This window comes from Pseudophryne corroboree, chromosome 4 (genome assembly GCF_028390025.1).
Source record: "Pseudophryne corroboree isolate aPseCor3 chromosome 4, aPseCor3.hap2, whole genome shotgun sequence".
In the NCBI taxonomy this organism is placed as follows: Eukaryota; Metazoa; Chordata; class Amphibia; order Anura; family Myobatrachidae; genus Pseudophryne; species Pseudophryne corroboree.
Window position 1 is genome coordinate 880,959,264 of NC_086447.1, and position 19,607 is coordinate 880,978,870.

The following is a 19,607-nucleotide window of genomic DNA, read 5'->3' on the forward strand; positions in this document are numbered from 1 at the left end:
CCTTAAGGAGGTTGGGTATAGAGGTTAGGGGATTGGATATCACTGCAAGAGGATCATCTGCAAACAGGGCGAGCTTATATTCTCTATCACCTACTAGCAGCCCTGTGATGTTAACATTCCGACGGATAGCTCTCGCCAGGGTCTCCATACACAGCACAAAAATAAGAGGTGACAAGGGACAGCCCTGCCGAGTGCCTTTCCGAATCTGGAACGAGTCAGACAGCTCACCATTAATGCGTACACGGGCTGAGAGCCTAGAGTACAGAGCCCAAATTCTTTGGAAGCCCACCTGCCCTAAGCCCAGATGCTGCAGCACTCACAATAAAAAATCCCAGTCCACCCTATCAAACGCCTTTTCTGCATATGTTGAAAGTAGGATAGAGGGGGATTTGCAAGTTGAGGCAAAATGAATTAAGTCTAGAACTTTAGTAGTATTATCCCTGGCCTCTCGACCTGGGACAAACCCCACCTGGTCTGTATGAATTAAATTTGTGAGAAAGGACTTCAAGCGGTTCGCCATTAATTTAGGAAAGAGCTTCAAGTCGATGTTCAACAGGGAAATGGGTCTGTAGCTGGAGCACTGGGCCGAGTCCTTACCCTCCTTAGGAATAACCGAAATGTGTGCAAGCAAAGACTGCGGAGAGAAAGGGTTCTGGTCTGAAACCTGATTGAAGGCTCTGAGCATCAATGGTGATAAAACATCCCCAAACAACTTATAGTAGGCTAAGGAAAAACCATCGGGACCAGGGCTCCTACCATTAGGGGTAGTTTTAATAGCTTCTTCAATCCCTACAAGGGTGAAAGGGCCCTCTAGTGACTCAACCTCCTCTGGCGTAAGTGTCGGAAAATTGACTTCTCTTAAGAACTCGGACATTGAGGCCTTCCGGGTCATATCGGGCCCATTCTCGACAGGACCCCATAAATTATATAACTGAGTGTAGAAAAGATGAAAGGCTACCGCTATCTCTGTTGTGGTGTTCCGTGTAGTCCCAGTCTGTGATATAATTTTAGGTATAAAAGATGCTGCCCGCTGAGCCTGCAGAGCCCGCGCCAGTAGCTTCCCGGGTTTATTTCCCCATAAAAGTAGCGACTACGGCATTTTCTTGCGTCTAGTTTTATTTTATTTGACATAAGAGAGTCCAATTCCCTCCGAGCCTGTCAAAGAGATTGAAGGATGTCGCCTGACAGGGCGGATTTATGGAGAAGCTCCAACGACTAAATCTTCTGATTGAAAGCGTCTCGGGCCGCCGTACGTTGCTTTTTCATGCGCGCGGCCAGCTGTATAAGTTTACCCCTTATTACGCACTTGTGGGCCTCCCAGACTACCACTTTAGAGATCTCGGCAGTGTCGTTGTCAGCAATGTATCTAGTTATCGCCTCCCTAATCTGTTGTTGACAGTAAGGATCCTGGAGGACCAAGTCGTTCAGTGTAAAAGAATTTGGATGTGAAGGAGATAGACGAACCTTCAGAGAGACGGGTGCATGATCCGCCCAGGATATATTACCTACATCTGAAGCCTCAGCCAAATGTAAAAATCTATGAGAGATGAACAAGTAATCGAGCCTAGTGTAAGTGTTGTGTGGGTGCGAATAAAAGGTGTAATCGCGCGTAGAGGGGTGTTGGACTCGCCAGACTTCGATGAGTTGGAAATTGTGAAGACTTTTCCGAACCTTACGATGGAGTTTATCAGAGAACCTAGGGGAGGTATTGGAGGAATCCAAACGAGGGTCCAAAAACCAATTTAAATCCCCACCAAAAAGCAAAATCCCATCAATATAAGGCAGGGCCAGATTAAGCACCTTATCCAAGAAAGCCGGCTGTGCCTTGTTGGGAGCATAGATATTAAGAAAAGTGAGAGTTGTATTGACAACAGTACAATTTACGAGCGTAGCCCTGCCAGGTATAAGATGGCGACATGTCTAGCGAACAAGATCGTTACGCTTAGAATTTTACCTTCAGCATTGTTAGAAAAATGGCCTACGGGAAAGTCTCTATTCCTGAGAGAAGGAGCCGCCCCTTCCTTAAAATGGGTTTCCTGCACAATGACGACATCAACCTTTAATTCCCGTAGGGAATGCAACCCTCGATCTGGAATATTAAGTCCCTGAGCATTAATAGAAATTACCTTTTAGAAGAGCCATTTACAGAATACCAGAAGCAAAAGCAGGCCTAGCCTCGGAAAAGTTAAAGCTGCGTTAGAAAGAGGTCGGGCCCTGTTGAACCCAGGTAAGTCGGGTGGAGAGGAAAGAACCAGAAAAAGAAAAAGGAAAAAAAGAAGAAAAAACACGAAGAGAGCATCAAGACATGAAAACATAGAATAACAATACAATTGAGAAACAAACCATATTGAAAGCAAAACACCGCTCCTGGGTACTCGAGCAGTGTGTAACAAGTTAACACTGTATGATCCAGGACCAACCATTGCGGTGTAAACGGGGCAACAAGGGAGAAATGGATCTACCTTCCAACACAAACCGTAAAAATAAAATACAGTAAAGGAGACCTCACATTTTCTAAGGTGAATCTACCCAAAAGAGTGGAGGCCGGGCATAAGTAGAGATAAAAATAAAAGAAAAAAATCAGAAAAATCAGTGACCACAGTATTGCGGAGGTAAGATAACAATATAATGATAATACTAGGTAACCCTAGCTAACATAGAACAATGAAGACCATTGTATAATAATCAGTTGTTAAAACAATCAAGAGCTGTACTGCTAATACCCTTTAAGAGAGAGAATGGCTAACAGACAAAATAATATAATATGTAGGACAATGGACTGACCAAACATCTGTTACTCACAGGGGCAAGTCCAATGGGAGGATAACGCCCCTCCCAACAGGTACTCAGTGAAGCGGCCCGTAATCTCTTGGACCAATTAATACCATATGGCTGTTAGAAGAAGCAAAAGAAGGAGTAAAAGTCATGTCTTCGCAGCCGGTCAGGATGATGAAGAGGATGGGAAGGAGCGGTTCCGTTTCTGCGATGATAAAGATGAACCTGCTATTTGGAAAGGCGGGTCGACCAGCGGGGCTGGGGGGAATCTTTGAGCGCAGGGATTGCCAGTCAGGGATCCGAACAGGATCAATAGAAAGTGTGTAGCAGAAATACGTGACATCCTCAGGAACCCAGATTGTGGCTGAACGACCTTCATTGGTAGCTGTAGGACTGAATGGGAATCCCCATCTATATTTAATGTTACGCTTACGAAGAGCATCTGTTAAGGTCTTCAGTTGACGCCTGGACTGCAGGGTATGTCATGAAAGCTCTTGAAAAACTTGAATGGGTGTGCCGTTAAGTCCAAGTCCCCTGAATTCCGGAGTTTCCGAAGAATTTCATCCTTTTGGCTGAAGTAGTGGAGACGGCAGATTATATCTCGCGGCCGCTCGGACTGCATGCCTCTGGGATGCAATGTCAAAAACAATGGAGTCGTTTGGGTCAATTTCTAAGACTTCACTGAAGATTTTGTAGAGTACGTCTGGGATGCTCTGTTGCGGGATGTCCTCAGGGATGCCCCTCACCCGCAGGTTATTCCGATGCCCCCTATTATCCATGTCGTCCAGGTGGTCGTGTAGGTTCTGGATCTCATCTGCCTGGAGTTTAATGGTGTCCACCAGGCCGACATGTCTGAGTCTTTCAGGAGACTAAGATAACGCCTTAGATCGGAACGGGGGGGAACTTCGGTCTTTACTCCCTTGCGTTTTCTGTGACTCAGGAAAAAGCAGCTATTGTCCTCGAGAAAGGTAGTCAAATGGATAGTTGCTAATGTCGGGTTCTAACGCCTGTAAATAGTCGGCGGGCTCGAAATTAGCTGTAGGAGGCACCAATGTGAAATAAGGCTCACAAAGTCAGCTCTGCTGGACCCATCACTCACATATACAGACGAGTGCTGAACAAACCCAACTCGACATCTGATTGGGGGGCGGGTTTCGGGTTCAATCATAGCAGGAGGAGACAAATAGCATAGTCACGGAGGTAAAGCATAATGATGTAGCAGTACAGCAGAAGCAGGTCTTGTCAAAAGGGCGGTAGGGTTTTAGGACAAGGTTGTGGTCACATTACGGATTGAGTGTGTCACAAGGCATCAGCCATTACTCCTCGAGAGGGCCGAACATATTAGGTGAAGGGGACAGCGTCTCCGGTTATGGAAGGAGGGACTCACATGGCAATGACAGCTCCCCGTTAAAAAGGAAGATTTGTTATAATACAAGCAAGTCTGAAGGAGTTGAAGGTGTGATTCAAGAAGTCACCACAGGGAGGAGCTCCAATTCCCTCAGTCAGATAAGTTGTATGTAAGTGAGGCTTGCTGTGTCCCTTGCAGTAGTAATGAAAGCTGAAATCATGTACTTTAAATAGTTGTAGCGTTCAGTATCTTTATCTGTGTGTAGGGGTATTGGCAGGGCCACAGGCAGACCCTACAAAACCCAGAGTCTCTTCCACAAACAAATGGCCGCCACCCGCAGACCCAGCTCCGGCGGGCAGCGCTCAGCGGTCCTCAGCAAAGGGAGAGGCAGGCACTTCAGAGGGGCGGCTTCAGGCGGGGTGTCTTTTTAAAAAAATCTTTTTGAACTTTCTCATACTTTACGATCCACGTGGACTACGATTGGGAATAGTAACCTGTGCCGAGCGCAGCATGGCGAGTGAACACGGTACACTAATTGTGGTTCCCCCTCACTTTACGAAGAAAACGACACCCAAAAAATAAATAAAAATCATGTCGACCCTTTTTCATGTCGACCTTGTTCATGTCAACCTAGTGACCATGTCGACATAATGCATGTCGACCAATAGTGGTCGACCTAATGACCCATACCCGTATTATCACTATTCCTTGTCATGTTATCTAAATGTGGCATATTTTGCACGTGTTGTTTTTCACATTGACTTCATCCAGGATGAAACCACATCCCCAGCTGAGCAGGCTGCCACACGCAGATCTATGAGATTGGTATAGTCCCTGGCATCCTATTTTCCATGATTACTGCTCACCATGGGATTACCGTGCCATCTCTCAGCTCCCATGCCCCTCCAAGCTACTTGAGAGACTTGCCTACACTCCCCTCACACAGCTTAGTTGACACACTTCAGTCATGCTAGGTCGTTACTCACTTCTTATTCTTCTAGATCTCTCCACTGCTTTTGACACTGTTGACCACTCCCTTCTCATAGAAACACTGCAATCCTTAGGTCTTCAGGACACCGTCCTCTCTTGGTTTCTATCCTGCCTATCTAATCGCTCCTTCAGTATTCTCTTCTCTGATTCCACCTCCTCTTCGCTTCCTCTATCAGTTGAAGTACCGCAAGGCTCAGTGTTAGGTCCTCTGCTTTTCTCAATCTATATCTCATCTCTTGGGAAACTAATTATCTCTTTTGGATTTCAGTATCATCTGTACGCAGATGATACTCAAATCTACCTATCCTCCCCAGATTTGTAACCATCTGTATAGGTCCATGTCTTTGAATGCCTTTTTGCTGTTTCATCTTGGGCGTCATCTTGTCACCTCAACTTTTCTGAAACAGAATTCAGTATATTCCCGCAAGCCAAGAATGGTTACTAACCTCATCTCTGAACTGCCCTTTGTTCCACACATTCAATCTGTCTCAAAATCATGTTACATGCACCTAAAAAACTATTCCAAAATACTACCATATCTGACATAAGACACTAAGAATTCCATGCACTCATTGGGCCGGATTCAAAAAAATATTGCATCCGCTATCTCCCGTCTAAAGTGACGGGAGATAGAGGGGCGATATTCAAGTGTAGCCCGTTATGGCACTGATCGCGCTCATTACAGTCTGGTTTAGGTGCATCAAGCGCCTAAACCCGACTAAAGTAAAGGGCGTGATCGTGAAGAGACCCGTTTGGGCACCCAAACAGGTCTTATTTACACGCATTTCAGCTCGCTACCTCTGGGGGTAGCGAGCTGAAATTAAGTTGTCGCGCCCTTCGGCAGTAACATTAGAATCCGTCGGACGGGCGCAATAGGGAGACGGAACATTTGAATCCAGCCCACTATCTCCAGCATTGATTATTGCAATAGTCTCCCTACTGGTCTTCCCAAGAAAAGATTCTCACCACTACAATCTATTTTGAATGCAGCTGCGAGGCTAATCTTCCTAGCAAGACATTCACCATCTGCTGATCCGCTCTGTCAGTCCCTCCATTGGTTGCCTGTATTCTACCGTGTTTAATCTAAAATACTTCTACTATCTGCTGAAGCCTGGTTCTAATAGTGTCCCTAAATGAGACGGACAGATCCCCCCCCCCCCCCTTCCCCACCGCCACCACCTCTGCAGCCACTTTACTGATTGGCTAACTCCCCACCCGGACAACCATCCCCATTGGCCACACAACTAAGGTGGTAATCCATCTCTCCTCAGTCACTCTGTAAGCACACAACAGCCTCCCCCCCCCCCCCCCCCCCTCCGAAGTTGCGATTCCCTTGGCCATGCATAGACTTTCTTACCGCTCTATACAGCGGAGTTTGCAAACAGGCAGGGACAGACAGGAGTTAGGATGGGCGGTCAGCAGAGGCAATCAGCACATGCAATCCTGTGCATGAAATGGCCGCCGCAATAATATAGGCATGCCCACGATTCTCCGCTGGGGTTGCTGAGGATCTGCTTCTTCCTGCCCTGCAGAATCCGGTCACCAGGAAGCAAAATCTGGTTGCCTCGGCAACCTGCCCCCCCCCCCCCTCCCATGGCAATTGTTGAGCCCTAATTTATTGATTATTAACATTTATATAGCGCTTAACAAGTATAACATCACAGAGAACCTTAAGCTAATGTACAGTTATTTATGTCATGTATAATTTGGTTGTACGGTTATGGTTTTATTTTTTCCAGATAGATATTTTTAGGTGTGTAATCCTCGGTCCGCTGCGTGTGGCCTCTTCATTGCAGATATTTCTGTTCCTGCCTTAGTCTCAGGAGTGTTTTATCCACCAACACATTGAAAATGCAGCATGCTGGGTCTTGTAGTTCCACAACAGATGGAGAGCCAAAAGCTGCCAGAGTTTGCTATACATAATGATCAGAAAAGTCACTGACTCCCTTCATAGAAGTTGTCTACCCAAAGTGAGCAATAACTCCCCCTCCCCTCCCCCACCCCCATAACAACCAACTAACGTGGGGTACTTACCTCTGGGCATCCCTCGGCTTTCGCGCTTTGTGACTTACTACAGGTATTAGTGTGACTCTCCATTGAAGTAACGTGTCATGTAATAAAAAAGAACTCCTAAGAATGTGAGACCGGTAAAACAGCGCTGGTTACACAGAGGCGCCCAGCAGCGCTCTGACGGTGGTGTAATGAGTCATGTGATCTCTCTCTGTCTCTGTATTGTGCGGGACTTATCACTGACTTATTACAGTGTTGTTATTGTGATATATGAGTAGTTGCTGTGTCACTGACCCTCTACCCTTCTGTCCAGATCTGCTGATCTCTGCCAGGATGAGCAACAGCCATCCCCTACGCCCGTACACCGCCATTGGGGAGATCGATCACGTGCACATCCTGTCCGAGAACGTGGGCGCTCTGATTAACGGCGAGGAGTACAGCGATGTCACTTTCATTGTGGATAAGATGAGGTTTCCGGCTCACAGGGTCATTCTCGCCGCCCGCTGCCAGTACTTCAGGTAGGGTTTGTGCTCGGGTCGCCCGCCGTTTAGGATCTCTGATGCTCTGCAGGTCCCTGCGTGGATTTAAATGTTTTTTCTCTTCAATGAGACTCACTATTTTGCTGTATAGCTCACAAGTGGAGAGCCAGCGCTACCCATCCCCCTCCCCCCCCAGACTGTGATTTCTTACCCACCTGGCGTAGAAGTCAGGCGCTGATGTACTAAGCTTTGGGGAGTGATAGAGTGGAGAGAGAACAACTACCAACTAATCAGCTCCTAACGTCCTTACCGGCTGTGTTTGAAATATAACCGTTAGGAGCTGATTGGCTGGTACAGTACTTTATCTCTCTCCATAATGTTTAGAAACTGGAGCCGGGCAAAAATGATGCGGGTCAGGTGGGTACGTAGTTGAGATCTCGACAGCGTGTCCACAGGTGACACCAATATTATTGTCCATGGCTGTGTCTGACTGGAACATGACTGTGGTTATTCAGGAAATATAAAGAGAAATGTTATATACAGGTTCTATATATATGAGGTCATAGGTGTATAGCTCCTGACCTGTGTATTGTCCTGTGCAGAGCCCTGTTATTTATTGTGCTATATGTGTGTATAGCTCCTGCCCTGTATATTGTTCTGTGCAGAGCCCCGTTATTTATTGTGCTATATGTGTGTATAGCTCCTGTCCTGTATATTGTCCTGTGCAGAACCCTGTTATTTATTGTGCTATATGTGTGTATAGCTCCTGTCCTGTATATTGTCCTGTGCAGAGCCCCGTTATTTATTGTGCTATATGTGTGTATAGCTCCTGCCCTGTATATTGTCCCGTGCAGAGCCCTGTTATTTATTGTGCTATATGTGTGTATAGCTCCTGCCCTGTATATTGTCCCGTGCAGAGCCCTGTTATTTATTGTGCTATATGTGTGTATAGCTCCTGCCCTGTATATTGTCCCGTGCAGAGCCCTGTTATTTATTGTGCTATATGTGTGTATAGCTCCTGCCCTGTATATTGTCCCGTGCAGAGCCCTGTTATTTATTGTGCTATATGTGTGTATAGCTCCTGCCCTGTATATTGTCCCGTGCAGAGCCCTGTTATTTATTGTGCTATATGTGTGTATAGCTCCTGCCCTGTATATTGTCCTGTGCAGAGCCCCGTTATTTATTGTGCTATATGTGTGTATAGCTCCTGCCCTGTATATTGTCCCGTGCAGAGCCCTGTTATTTATTGTGCTATATGTGTGTATAGCTCCTGACCTGTGTATTGTCCTGTGCGGAGCCCTGTTATTTATTGTGCTATATGTGTGTATAGCTCCTGTCCTGTATATTGTCCTGTGCAGAGCCCTGTTATTTATTGTGCTATATGTGTGTATAGCCTCTGTCCTGTATATTGTCCTGTGCAGAGCCCTGTTATTTATTGTGCTATATGTGTGTATAGCTCCTGCCCTGTATATTGTCCTGTGCAGAGCCCTGTTATTTATTGTGCTATATGTGTGTATAGCTCCTGACCTGTGTATTGTCCCGTGCAGAGCCCTGTTATTTATTGTGCTATATGTGTGTATAGCTCCTGACCTGTGTATTGTCCTGTGCGGAGCCCTGTTATTTATTGTGCTATATGTGTGTATAGCTCCTGTCCTGTATATTGTCCTGTGCAGAGCCCTGTTATTTATTGTGCTATATGTGTGTATAGCCTCTGTCCTGTATATTGTCCTGTGCAGAGCCCTGTTATTTATTGTGCTATATGTGTGTATAGCTCCTGTCCTGTATATTGTCCTGTGCAGAGCCCTGTTATTTATTGTGCTATATGTGTGTATAGCTCCTGACCTGTATATTGTTCTATGCAGAGCCCCGTTATTTATTGTGCTATATGTGTGTATAGCTCCTGTCCTGTATTTCTCTATCGTCCTAAGTGGATGCTGGGGTTCCTGAAAGGACCATGGGGAACAGCGGCTCCGCAGGAGACAGGGCACAAAAAAGTAAAGCTTTACTAGGTCAGGTGGTGTGCACTGGCTCCTCCCCCTATGACCCTCCTCCAGACTCCAGTTAGATTTTGTGCCCGAACGAGAAGGGTGCAATCTAGGTGGCTCTCCTAAAGAGCTGCTTAGAGAAAGTTTAGTTTAGGTTTTTTTTTTTCTTTACAGTGAGTCCTGCTGGCAACAGGATCACTGCAACGTGGGACTTAGGGGGAAAGTAGTAAACTCACCTGCATGCAGAGTGGATTTGCTGCTTGGCTACTGGACACCATTAGCTCCAGAGGGATCGAACACAGGCCCAGCCGTGGAGTCCGGTCCCGGAGCCGCGCCGCCGACCCCCTTGCAGATGCTGAAGCGTGAAGAGGTCCGGAAACCGGCGGCTGAAGACTCCTCAGTCTTCATAAGGTAGCGCACAGCACTGCAGCTGTGCGCCATTTTCCTCTCAGCACACTTCACTGGGCAGTCACTGAGGGTGCAGAGCGCTGGGGGGGGGCGCTCTGAGAGGCAAATATAAACCTTATACAAGGCTAAAAATACCTCACATATAGCCCATAGGGGCTATATGGAGATATTTAACCCCTGCCTGACTGGAAAAATAGCGGGAGAAGAACCCGCCGAAAAAGGGGCGGGGCCTATCTCCTCAGCACACGGCGCCATTTTCTGTCACAGCTCCGCTGGTCAGAACGGCTCCCAGGTCTCTCCCCTGCACTGCACTACAGAAACAGGGTAAAACAGAGAGGGGGGGCACATTAATGGCTATATATATATATATATTAAAGCAGCTATAAGGGAGCACTTAATATAAGGATATCCCTTGTATATATAGCGCTTTGTGGTGTGTGCTGGCAGACTCTCCCTCTGTCTCCCCAAAAGGGCTAGTGGGTCCTGTCTTCATTAGAGCATTCCCTGTGAGTTTGCGGTGTGTGTCGGTACGTGGTGTCGACATGTATGAGGACGATATTGGTGTGGAGGCGGAGCAATTGCCAAATATGCAGATGTCACCCCCCAGGGGGTCGACACCAGAATGGATGCCTTTATTTGTGGAATTACGTGATGGTTTATCTTCCCTTAAACAGTCAGTTGAGGACATGAGGCGGCCGGACAATCAATTAATGCCTGTCCAGGCGCCTCAAACACCGTCAGGGGCTGTAAAACGCCCTTTGCCTCAGTCGGTCGACACAGACCCAGACACGGGCACTGATTCCAGTGACGACGGTAGAAATTCAAACGTATTTTCCAGTAGGGCCACACGTTATATGATTTTGGCAATGAAGGAGACGTTACATTTAGCTGATACTACAGATACCGTAAAACAGGGTATTATGTATGGTGTGAAAAAACTACAAACAGTTTTTCCTGAATCAGAAGAATTAAATGACGTGTGTGATGAAGCGTGGGTTGCTCCTGATAAAAAGTTGATAATTTCAAAAAAGTTATTGGCATTATACCCTTTCCCGCCAGAGGTTAGGGCGCGCTGGGAAACACCCCCTAAGGTGGACAAGGCGCTCACACGCTTATCCAAACAAGTGGCGTTACCCTCTCCTGAGACGGCCGCACTTAAGGATCCATCAGATAGAAAGATGGAAGTTATTCAAAAGAATATATACACACATGCAGGTGTTATACTACGACCAGCTATAGCAACTGCCTGGATGTGCAGTGCTGGAGTAGTTTGGTCAGAATCCCTGATTGAAAATATTGATACCCTAGATAGGGACAATGTTTTACTGTCGTTAGAACAAATAAAGGATGCATTTATCTATATGCGTGATGCACAGAGGGATATTTGCACACTGGCATCTCGGGTGAGTGCTATGTCCATTTCAGCCAGAAGAGCCTTATGGACACGACAGTGGACAGGCGATGCGGATTCAAAACGTCACATGGAGGTTTTGCCGTATAAAGGGGAGGAGTTATTTGGAGTTGGTCTATCAGACTTGGTGGCCACGGCTACTGCCGGGAAATCCACTTTTTTACCTCAAGTCACTCCCCAACAGAGAAAGGCACCGACTTTTCAACCGCAGCCTTTTCGCTCCTACAAAAATAAGAGAGCAAAGGGCTTGTCGTACCTGCCACGAGGCAGAGGAAGAGGGAAGAGACACCAACAGGCAGCTCCTTCCCAGGAACAGAAGCCCTCCCCGGCTCCTGCAAAAACCTCAGCATGACGCTGGGGCCTCTCAAGCGGACTCGGGGACAGTGGGGGGCCGTCTCAAAAATTACAGCGCGCAGTGGGCTCACTCGCAGGTAGACCCCTGGATCCTGCAGATAATATCTCAGGGGTACAGGTTGGAATTAGAGACGGATCCTCCTCATCGTTTCCTGAAGTCTGCCTTACCAACCGTCTCTTCCGAAAGGGAGAGGGTGTTGGAAGCCATTCACAAGCTGTACGCTCAGCAGGTGATAGTCAAAGTACCCCTATTACAACAAGGAAAGGGGTATTATTCCACTCTATTTGTGGTACCGAAGCCGGATGGCTCGGTAAGGCCTATTCTAAATCTGAAGTCCTTGAACCTCTACATAAAAAAGTTCAAGTTCAAGATGGAGTCACTCAGAGCAGTGATAGCGAACCTGGAAGAAGGGGACTTTATGGTATCCTTGGACATCAAGGATGCGTATCTACACGTTCCGATTTACCCCGCACACCAGGGGTACCTCAGGTTCATTGTTCAAAACTGTCACTATCAGTTTCAGACGCTGCCGTTCGGATTGTCCACGGCGCCTCGGGTCTTTACCAAGGTAATGGCCGAGATGATGATTCTTCTTCGAAGAAAAGGCGTATTAGTTATCCCATACTTGGACGATCTTCTAATAAGGGCAAGGTCCAGAGAACAGCTGGAGACAGCTTTAGCACTATCTCAAGAGGTGCTAAGACAACACGGGTGGATTCTGAATATTCCAAAATCCCATTTAATCCCGACAACTCGTCTGCTGTTCCTAGGAATGATTCTGGACACGGTTCAGAAAAAGGTTTTCCTTCCAGAGGAAAAAGCCAAGGAGTTATCCGATCTGGTCAGGAACCTCCTAAAACCAGGAAAAGTGTCAGTACATCAATGCACAAGAGTCCTGGGAAAAATGGTGGCTTCTTACGAAGCAATTCCATTCGGCAGATTCCATGCAAGAATATTCCAAAGGGATCTGTTGGACAAATGGTCAGGGTCGCATCTGCAGATGCACCTGCGAATAACCCTGTCACCAAAGACAAGGGTGCCACTTCTGTGGTGGTTGCAGAAGGCTCACCTATTAGAAGGCCGCAGATTCGGCATTCAGGATTGGATCCTGGTGACCACGGACGCCAGCCTGAGAGGCTGGGGAGCAGTCACACAAGGAAGAAACTTCCAGGGAGTATGGACGAGTCTGGAAAAGTCTCTTCACATAAACATTCTGGAACTAAGAGCAATCTACAATGCTCTAAGCCAGGCGGAACTTCTCCTGCAAGGAAAGCCGGTGTTGATTCAGTCGGACAACATCACGGCGGTCGCCCATGTAAACAGGCAGGGCGGCACAAGAAGCAGGAGTGCAATGGCAGAAGCTGCCAAGATTCTTCGCTGGGCGGAGAATCACGTGATAGCACTGTCAGCAGTGTTCATCCCGGGCGTGGACAACTGGGAAGCAGACTTCCTCAGCAGACACGATCTTCATCCGGGAGAGTGGGGTCTACATCCAGAAGTCTTCAACATGTTAATAGACCGTTGGGAAAGACCAATTGTAGACATGATGGCGTCTCGCCTCAACAAGAAACTGGACAAATATTGCGCCAGGTCAAGAGATCCACAGGCAATAGCTGTGGACGCACTGGTAACTCCTTGGGTGTACCAGTCAGTGTATGTGTTTCCTCCTCTGCCGCTCATACCAAAGGTATTGAAGATCATACGGCAAAGAAGAGTAAGAACAATACTAGTGGTTCCGGATTGGCCGAGAAGGACTTGGTATCCGGAACTTCAAGAGATGCTCACGGACGAACCGTGGCCTCTACCTCTGAGAAGGGACCTGCTACAGCAGGGTCCCTGTTTTTTTCAAGACTTACCGCGGCTGCGTTTGACGGCATGGCGGTTGAACGCCAGATCCTAAAAGGGAAAGGCATTCCAGAAGAAGTCATTCCTACCTTGATTAAGGCACGGAAGGAAGTCACCGTGAAACATTATCACCGCATTTGGCGAAAATATGTAGCGTGGTGCGAGGATCGGAAGGTTCCGACGGAGGAATTCCAACTGGGTCGTTTCCTACATTTCCTGCAATCAGGATTATCTATGGGTCTCAAATTGGGATCCATTAAGGTTCAAATTTCGGCCCTGTCAATATTCTTCCAAAAAGAATTGGCCTCTGTCCCTGAGGTCCAGACTTTTGTCAAGGGAGTACTGCATATACAGCCTCCTGTGGTGCCTCCGGTGGCACCGTGGGATCTAAATGTAGTTTTAGATTTCCTCAAATCCCATTGGTTTGAACCATTGAAAAAGGTGGATTTGAAATATCTCACATTGAAAGTGACTATGTTACTAGCCCTGGCCTCTGCCAGGAGAGTATCTGAATTGGCGGCTTTATCTTATAAAAGTCCTTATCTAATCTTCCATTCGGATAGGGCAGAACTGCGGACTCGTCCGCATTTTCTCCCTAAAGTGGTATCAGCATTTCATCTGAACCAACCTATTGTGGTGCCTGCGGCCACTAGCGACTTGGAGGACTCCAAGTTGTTGGACGTTGTCAGAGCCTTAAAAATATACATTGCAAGGACGGCTGGAGTCAGAAAATCTGACTCGCTGTTTATATTGTATGCACCCAACAAGTTGGGCGCACCTGCTTCTAAGCAGTCGATTGCTCGTTGGATTTGTAACACAATTCAACTTGCACATTCTGTGGCAGGCCTGCCACAGCCTAAAACTGTAAAAGCCCACTCCACAAGGAAGGTGGGCTCATCTTGGGCGGCTGCCCGAGGGGTCTCGGCATTACAACTCTGCCGAGCAGCTACGTGGTCGGGGGAGAACACGTTTGTAAAATTTTACAAATTTGATACCCTGGCAAAGGAGGACCTGGAGTTCTCTCATTCGGTGCTGCAGAGTCATCCGCACTCTCCCGCCCGTTTGGGAGCTTTGGTATAATCCCCATGGTCCTTTCAGGAACCCCAGCATCCACTTAGGACGATAGAGAAAATAAGAATTTACTTACCGATAATTCTATTTCTCGGAGTCCGTAGTGGATGCTGGGCGCCCATCCCAAGTGCGGATTGTCTGCAATACTTGTACATAGTTATTGTTAACTAATTCGGGTTATTGTTAAGGAGCCATCTTTAAGAGGCCCTTTCTGTTGTCATACTGTTAACTGGGTTTAGATCACAAGTTGTACGGTGTGATTGGTGTGGCTGGTATGAGTCTTACCCGGGATTCAAAATGCCTCCCTTATTGTGTATGCTCGTCCGGGCACAGTACCTAACTGGAGTCTGGAGGAGGGTCATAGGGGGAGGAGCCAGTGCACACCACCTGACCTAGTAAAGCTTTACTTTTTTGTGCCCTGTCTCCTGCGGAGCCGCTGTTCCCCATGGTCCTTTCAGGAACCCCAGCATCCACTACGGACTCCGAGAAATAGAATTATCGGTAAGTAAATTCTTATTATTGTCCTGTGGAGAGCCCTGTTATTTATTGTGCTATATGTGTGTATAGCTCCTGTCCTGTATATTGTCCTGTGCAGAGCCCTGTTATTTATTGTGCTATATGTGTGTATAGCTCCTGACCTGTATATTGTTCTATGCAGAGCCCCGTTATTTATTGTGCTATATGTGTGTATAGCTCCTGCCCTGTATATTGTTCTGTGCAGAGCCCCGTTATTTATTGTGCTATATGTGTGTATAGCTCCTGTCCTGTATATTGTCCTGTGCAGAGCCCTGTTATTTATTGTGCTATATGTGTATATAGCTCCTGTCCTGTATATTGTCCTGTGCAGAGCCCTGTTATTTATTGTGCTATATGTGTGTAGAGCTCCTGCCCTGTATATTGTTCTGTGCAGAGCCCCGTTATTTATTGTGCTATATGAGTGTATAGCTCCTGTCCTGTATATTGTTCTGTGCAGAGCCCTGTTATTTATTGTGCTATATGTGTGTATAGCTCCTGTCCTGTATATTGTCCTGTGCAGAGCCCTGTTATTTATTGTGCTATATGTGTGTAGAGCTCCTGACCTGTATATTGTCCTGTGCAGAGCCCCGTTATTTATTGTGCTATATGTGTGTATATGTCCTGACCTGTGTATTGTCCTGTGCAGAGCCCCGTTAGTTATTGTGCTATATGTGTGTAGAGCTCCTGACCTGTATATTGTTCTGTGCAGAGCCCTGTTATTTATTGTGCTATATGTGTGTATAGCTCCTGACCTGTATATTGTCCTGTGGAGAGCCCTGTTATTTATTGTGCTATATGTGTGTGTATATGTCCTGACCTGTATATTGTCCTGTGCAGAGCCCTGTTATATATTGTGCTATATGTGTGTATAGCTCCTGTCCTGTAATTTGTCCTGTGCAGAGCCCTGTTATTTATTGTGCTATATGTGTGTATATCTCCTGACCTGTGTATTGTCCTGTGCAGAGCCCCGTTATTTATTGTGCTATATGTGTGTATATCTCCTGACCTGTATATTGTCCTGTGCAGAGCCCTGTTATACGGAGGTATGAAGGAGTCTCAGCCAGAGGCAGAGATCGTCCTGCAGGACACGACGGCCGAGGCCTTCTCCATGCTGATGAAGTACATCTACACAGGCCGAGCCAGCCTGAGGGACGAGCGGGAGGAGGTTCTGTTAGACTTCCTGAGCCTGGCACACAAGTACGGCTTCCCGGAGCTGGAAGACTCCACGTCCGAGTATCTGTGTACTATCCTGAAGACTCAGAACGTGTGCATGATCTATGACGTGGCCAGCCTGTACTCTCTCTCCAAGCTATGCGCTACGTGCTGCACGTTCATGGATAGGAACGCACAGGAAGTGCTCTCCAGCGATGGCTACCTGTCGCTGTCCAAGGTACTGTCTGTGTCCGATGTCTCACTTGTCCTGTATACGCCATAGGAGGAGAATTACCAATCTGTCATCATGCTGCGGCATTAACACACATCAGTTGTATGGCTGGCCAGAGACTCAACAGTTTTTTAACATTTCTTTATTCATCAGAGCATGCACATATTATATCACGTAACAATGGGGGTCATTCCAAGTTGATCGCACGTAGCAACTTTTTGCTGCCCGTGCGATCAACTAGACGCCGCCTATGGGGGAGTGTATTTTAGCATAGCAGGGCTACGATCGCTTGTACAGCCCTGCTATGCTAAAAAAGTTTCCTGTAAAACAAGACCAGGGCCAGACTTACTTACCCTGCGCGAGTGATGCAGGTCCCGGGATTGACGTCAGACATCCGCCCTCCAAACGCCTGGACACGCCTGCGTTGGACTCACCACTCCCAGAAAACAGTGAGTATCCGCCCCGGAACGCCTCCCCGCTGTCAATCTTCTTGCGATCACGCTAGCGATCACTTTCTTCTGGTCGTTGCCCGGTGACGGCTGGCGCTGGGCAACGGTGCGTGTGCGCCGCGCGGCCGCAGTCCCGACCCGTTCGCACCGCTGTGACAACCAGCAGCGTGCGAACGGGTCGGAATGACCCCCAATATATACGAATCCAGAATATAATCAGTATATGCTGTGACAAAGAGCGATCCAAAGATGAACCGCATGAACAACTAGAAATAGAGTATATATATATATATATATATATATAATAGAGCAGTACAGAGTATGTAGTTCCCCCACCTAGGCTTGGTCAGCGGTCTTCCCCAGAACCCTTAATCCATGTGTAAGGGACATGGCATAATCAGCTTGTGGGTGACAAAAAAAAATTGGAGGATCCTCCAGCAATTACTTGTCTCATACCAAGATGTATAACAAAAGCAATTCTATATCTGACGCTTAAGATCAGGGGTGGGGGAATCTATAAAGCCTTCCCATAGCCGAAAGAAAGAAGCCATATTGGTTTCTTTATGCATAGCAGTTTCTAGCCAATCCATATGAATAGCATAGTATAACTTGTTCCTAAATAGGGAGAGTGACGGCCGCTGTGTATGGGCCCACATCGAGAGGCGATCACGAGACCCCCTGTTGGGATCCCGGCGGTCACAATACCGATTCCAGAATAACGACAGATGGTGAATTGCCGACGTCGGAATAGCAGCGCCACAGGTTTTTCTCCCGCTATGGGTGTACACGACACCCATAGAGGGAGAATATAACCTTTGTGCCCGCAGCGTGGCGAGTGCATCGAGCCCGCAAGGGTCTTTCTAGCTCTCGCCCTGCTGCCGGCATACTGGTAGCTGTGATCCCACTGTCAGTATCATGACAGCCGGGATCCCGGCCATCGGTAAAAGGTACGTATTCCGCCCCCACATCTGTAGGATGCATTTGCGAGCTACTGCTGAAATTACCAGTAATTATTTTTATTTATTTTTTCCTTTCACCCCGTGCAGGGATTGTCTATTCAACAATTTTTAATGTTACAGAACAAACAATTGGTTTGTATAGAAAAAAACTCAGATGAAGAAGTAACAATAACATCACACACTGTGACATCATTAGACCTGTCTCACGTGGTTACAGTACACAAGCTGCATCCATTCTTGATAGTTTAATCAACACGTGGTGGTTTTTAATCTACTGTTCTTATTGCACATTTGGCTTTTTATTTTATAGTTCAGTTTAAAATCTCTTAAGATCAGATTGCAAAGTTGTATGTCCAGTGTAAGATAACTGTGCTGTGTATAGAATTATAGTGTTCATTCTAGCAACCTGTACATGTCAAAACCCATGCAGTTCCTCTTTCCTGCCTGGGTGTCGCGCTCTGCTCTGGTGCTTCTAGCACACTCTGGTCTTTATCTCAGTGCTACAGACCAAAGTGTGGTCAGGGTTGTGACTGGTGCAGGGTGTTAGAATGAACACTAGAATTATGTATCTCTGTAGCTCCATGCTTCCATTTGGCTTGCTTCCCTGCTCACAGGAGCATTGTGTGGCCACTAGTGGCCATTTTATGTCCCAGTTACTGTGGCAACCTGATCGTTCCTAAAGTAACCTCTACACTTTGTTGGCTGCCTCATTTGTCCATTGTAAATGCCAGAGGATTCCATGGAGAGAGCCACTGCTTTGCTGCAAGCCCAGTGCCATCGTCTGTGTCTCCACCCTATTGACAGTCTTACTTATGTATGATAAGCCTCTAGGAATATGGGGACTAGCCCAATGGCAGGAGGCAAGTCCGGTGCAGATGGGGTCATGACATTGCCAGTAATTTCAGTTTCAGCAGGAACTGGACTCCCTTCTAAATAAAAACCATTCTGTCCACAGGGCGCTCTCCTGGCGATTGTGCGGAGAGATTCGTTTGCCGCCCCAGAGAAGGACATTTTCCAGTCTCTCATCCGCTGGTGCAGACAAAACCCGAAGGAGAACCACGCTGAGATCATGGCCGCTGTGCGCCTTCCGCTCATGAGTCTCACTGAGCTCCTCAATGTGGTGAGACCGTCTGCACTACTCTCCCCAGACTCCATCTTGGACGCCATTAAAGTGCGCTCAGAGAGCCGTGACATGGACCTTAACTACCGCGGGATGCTAAGTAAGAAATCCTTATGTACTGTTGTTAGAAGCACTTACAAGCTTAGGAACTACAGATGTGTTCTCATACATCTTGCCTCAATATGACATGCAGCAAGAGATGCCTGGTGGAGCTCTGATAACGTTGGACGTCTTTTTCTGCCAAAAATGCGTCTAATTCTAATCGCTGTGTGGCTAGGACGCACAAGCAGCTTCTGCTGATTAAAATGCTATGCGGCATGCCTATATTCTGTGTGCGTCTCTGGCTGTATCTGCATACGAAATGGTACGTTACAATGACTTCCAGGAAAACGCTGCAGTGTAGCATTTCGTATGCAGATACAGCCGCAGTCACACACACAGAATATAGGCATGCCACATATCATTTAAATCAGCAGAAGCTGCTTGTGCGTCCTATTCACAT

General features: G+C 47.1%; 1 protein-coding gene across 7 annotated transcripts in view; it reads left to right on the plus strand.

Moving 5' to 3' along the window:
- Positions 1 to 19,607, plus strand: part of BTBD9 (BTB domain containing 9) — a 260,485-nt gene that overhangs the window by 18,794 nt on the left and 222,084 nt on the right. For 6 of the 7 annotated variants that reach the window (XR_010176244.1, XR_010176243.1, XM_063918860.1 and 3 more), the window contains exons 2-4: positions 7,437 to 7,641; positions 16,220 to 16,583; positions 18,941 to 19,205. Coding sequence is in view for 5 of the 7 variants with exons in the window: in XM_063918859.1 (XP_063774929.1) it covers positions 7,437 to 7,641; positions 16,220 to 16,583; positions 18,941 to 19,205 (834 nt within the window). In the remaining 2 variants the exon portion in view is untranslated. Of the gene's footprint in view, positions 1 to 6,997; positions 7,084 to 7,436; positions 7,642 to 16,219; positions 16,584 to 18,940; positions 19,206 to 19,607 lie in introns of those variants that run through there. The other variant, XM_063918862.1, reaches the window with a different exon arrangement.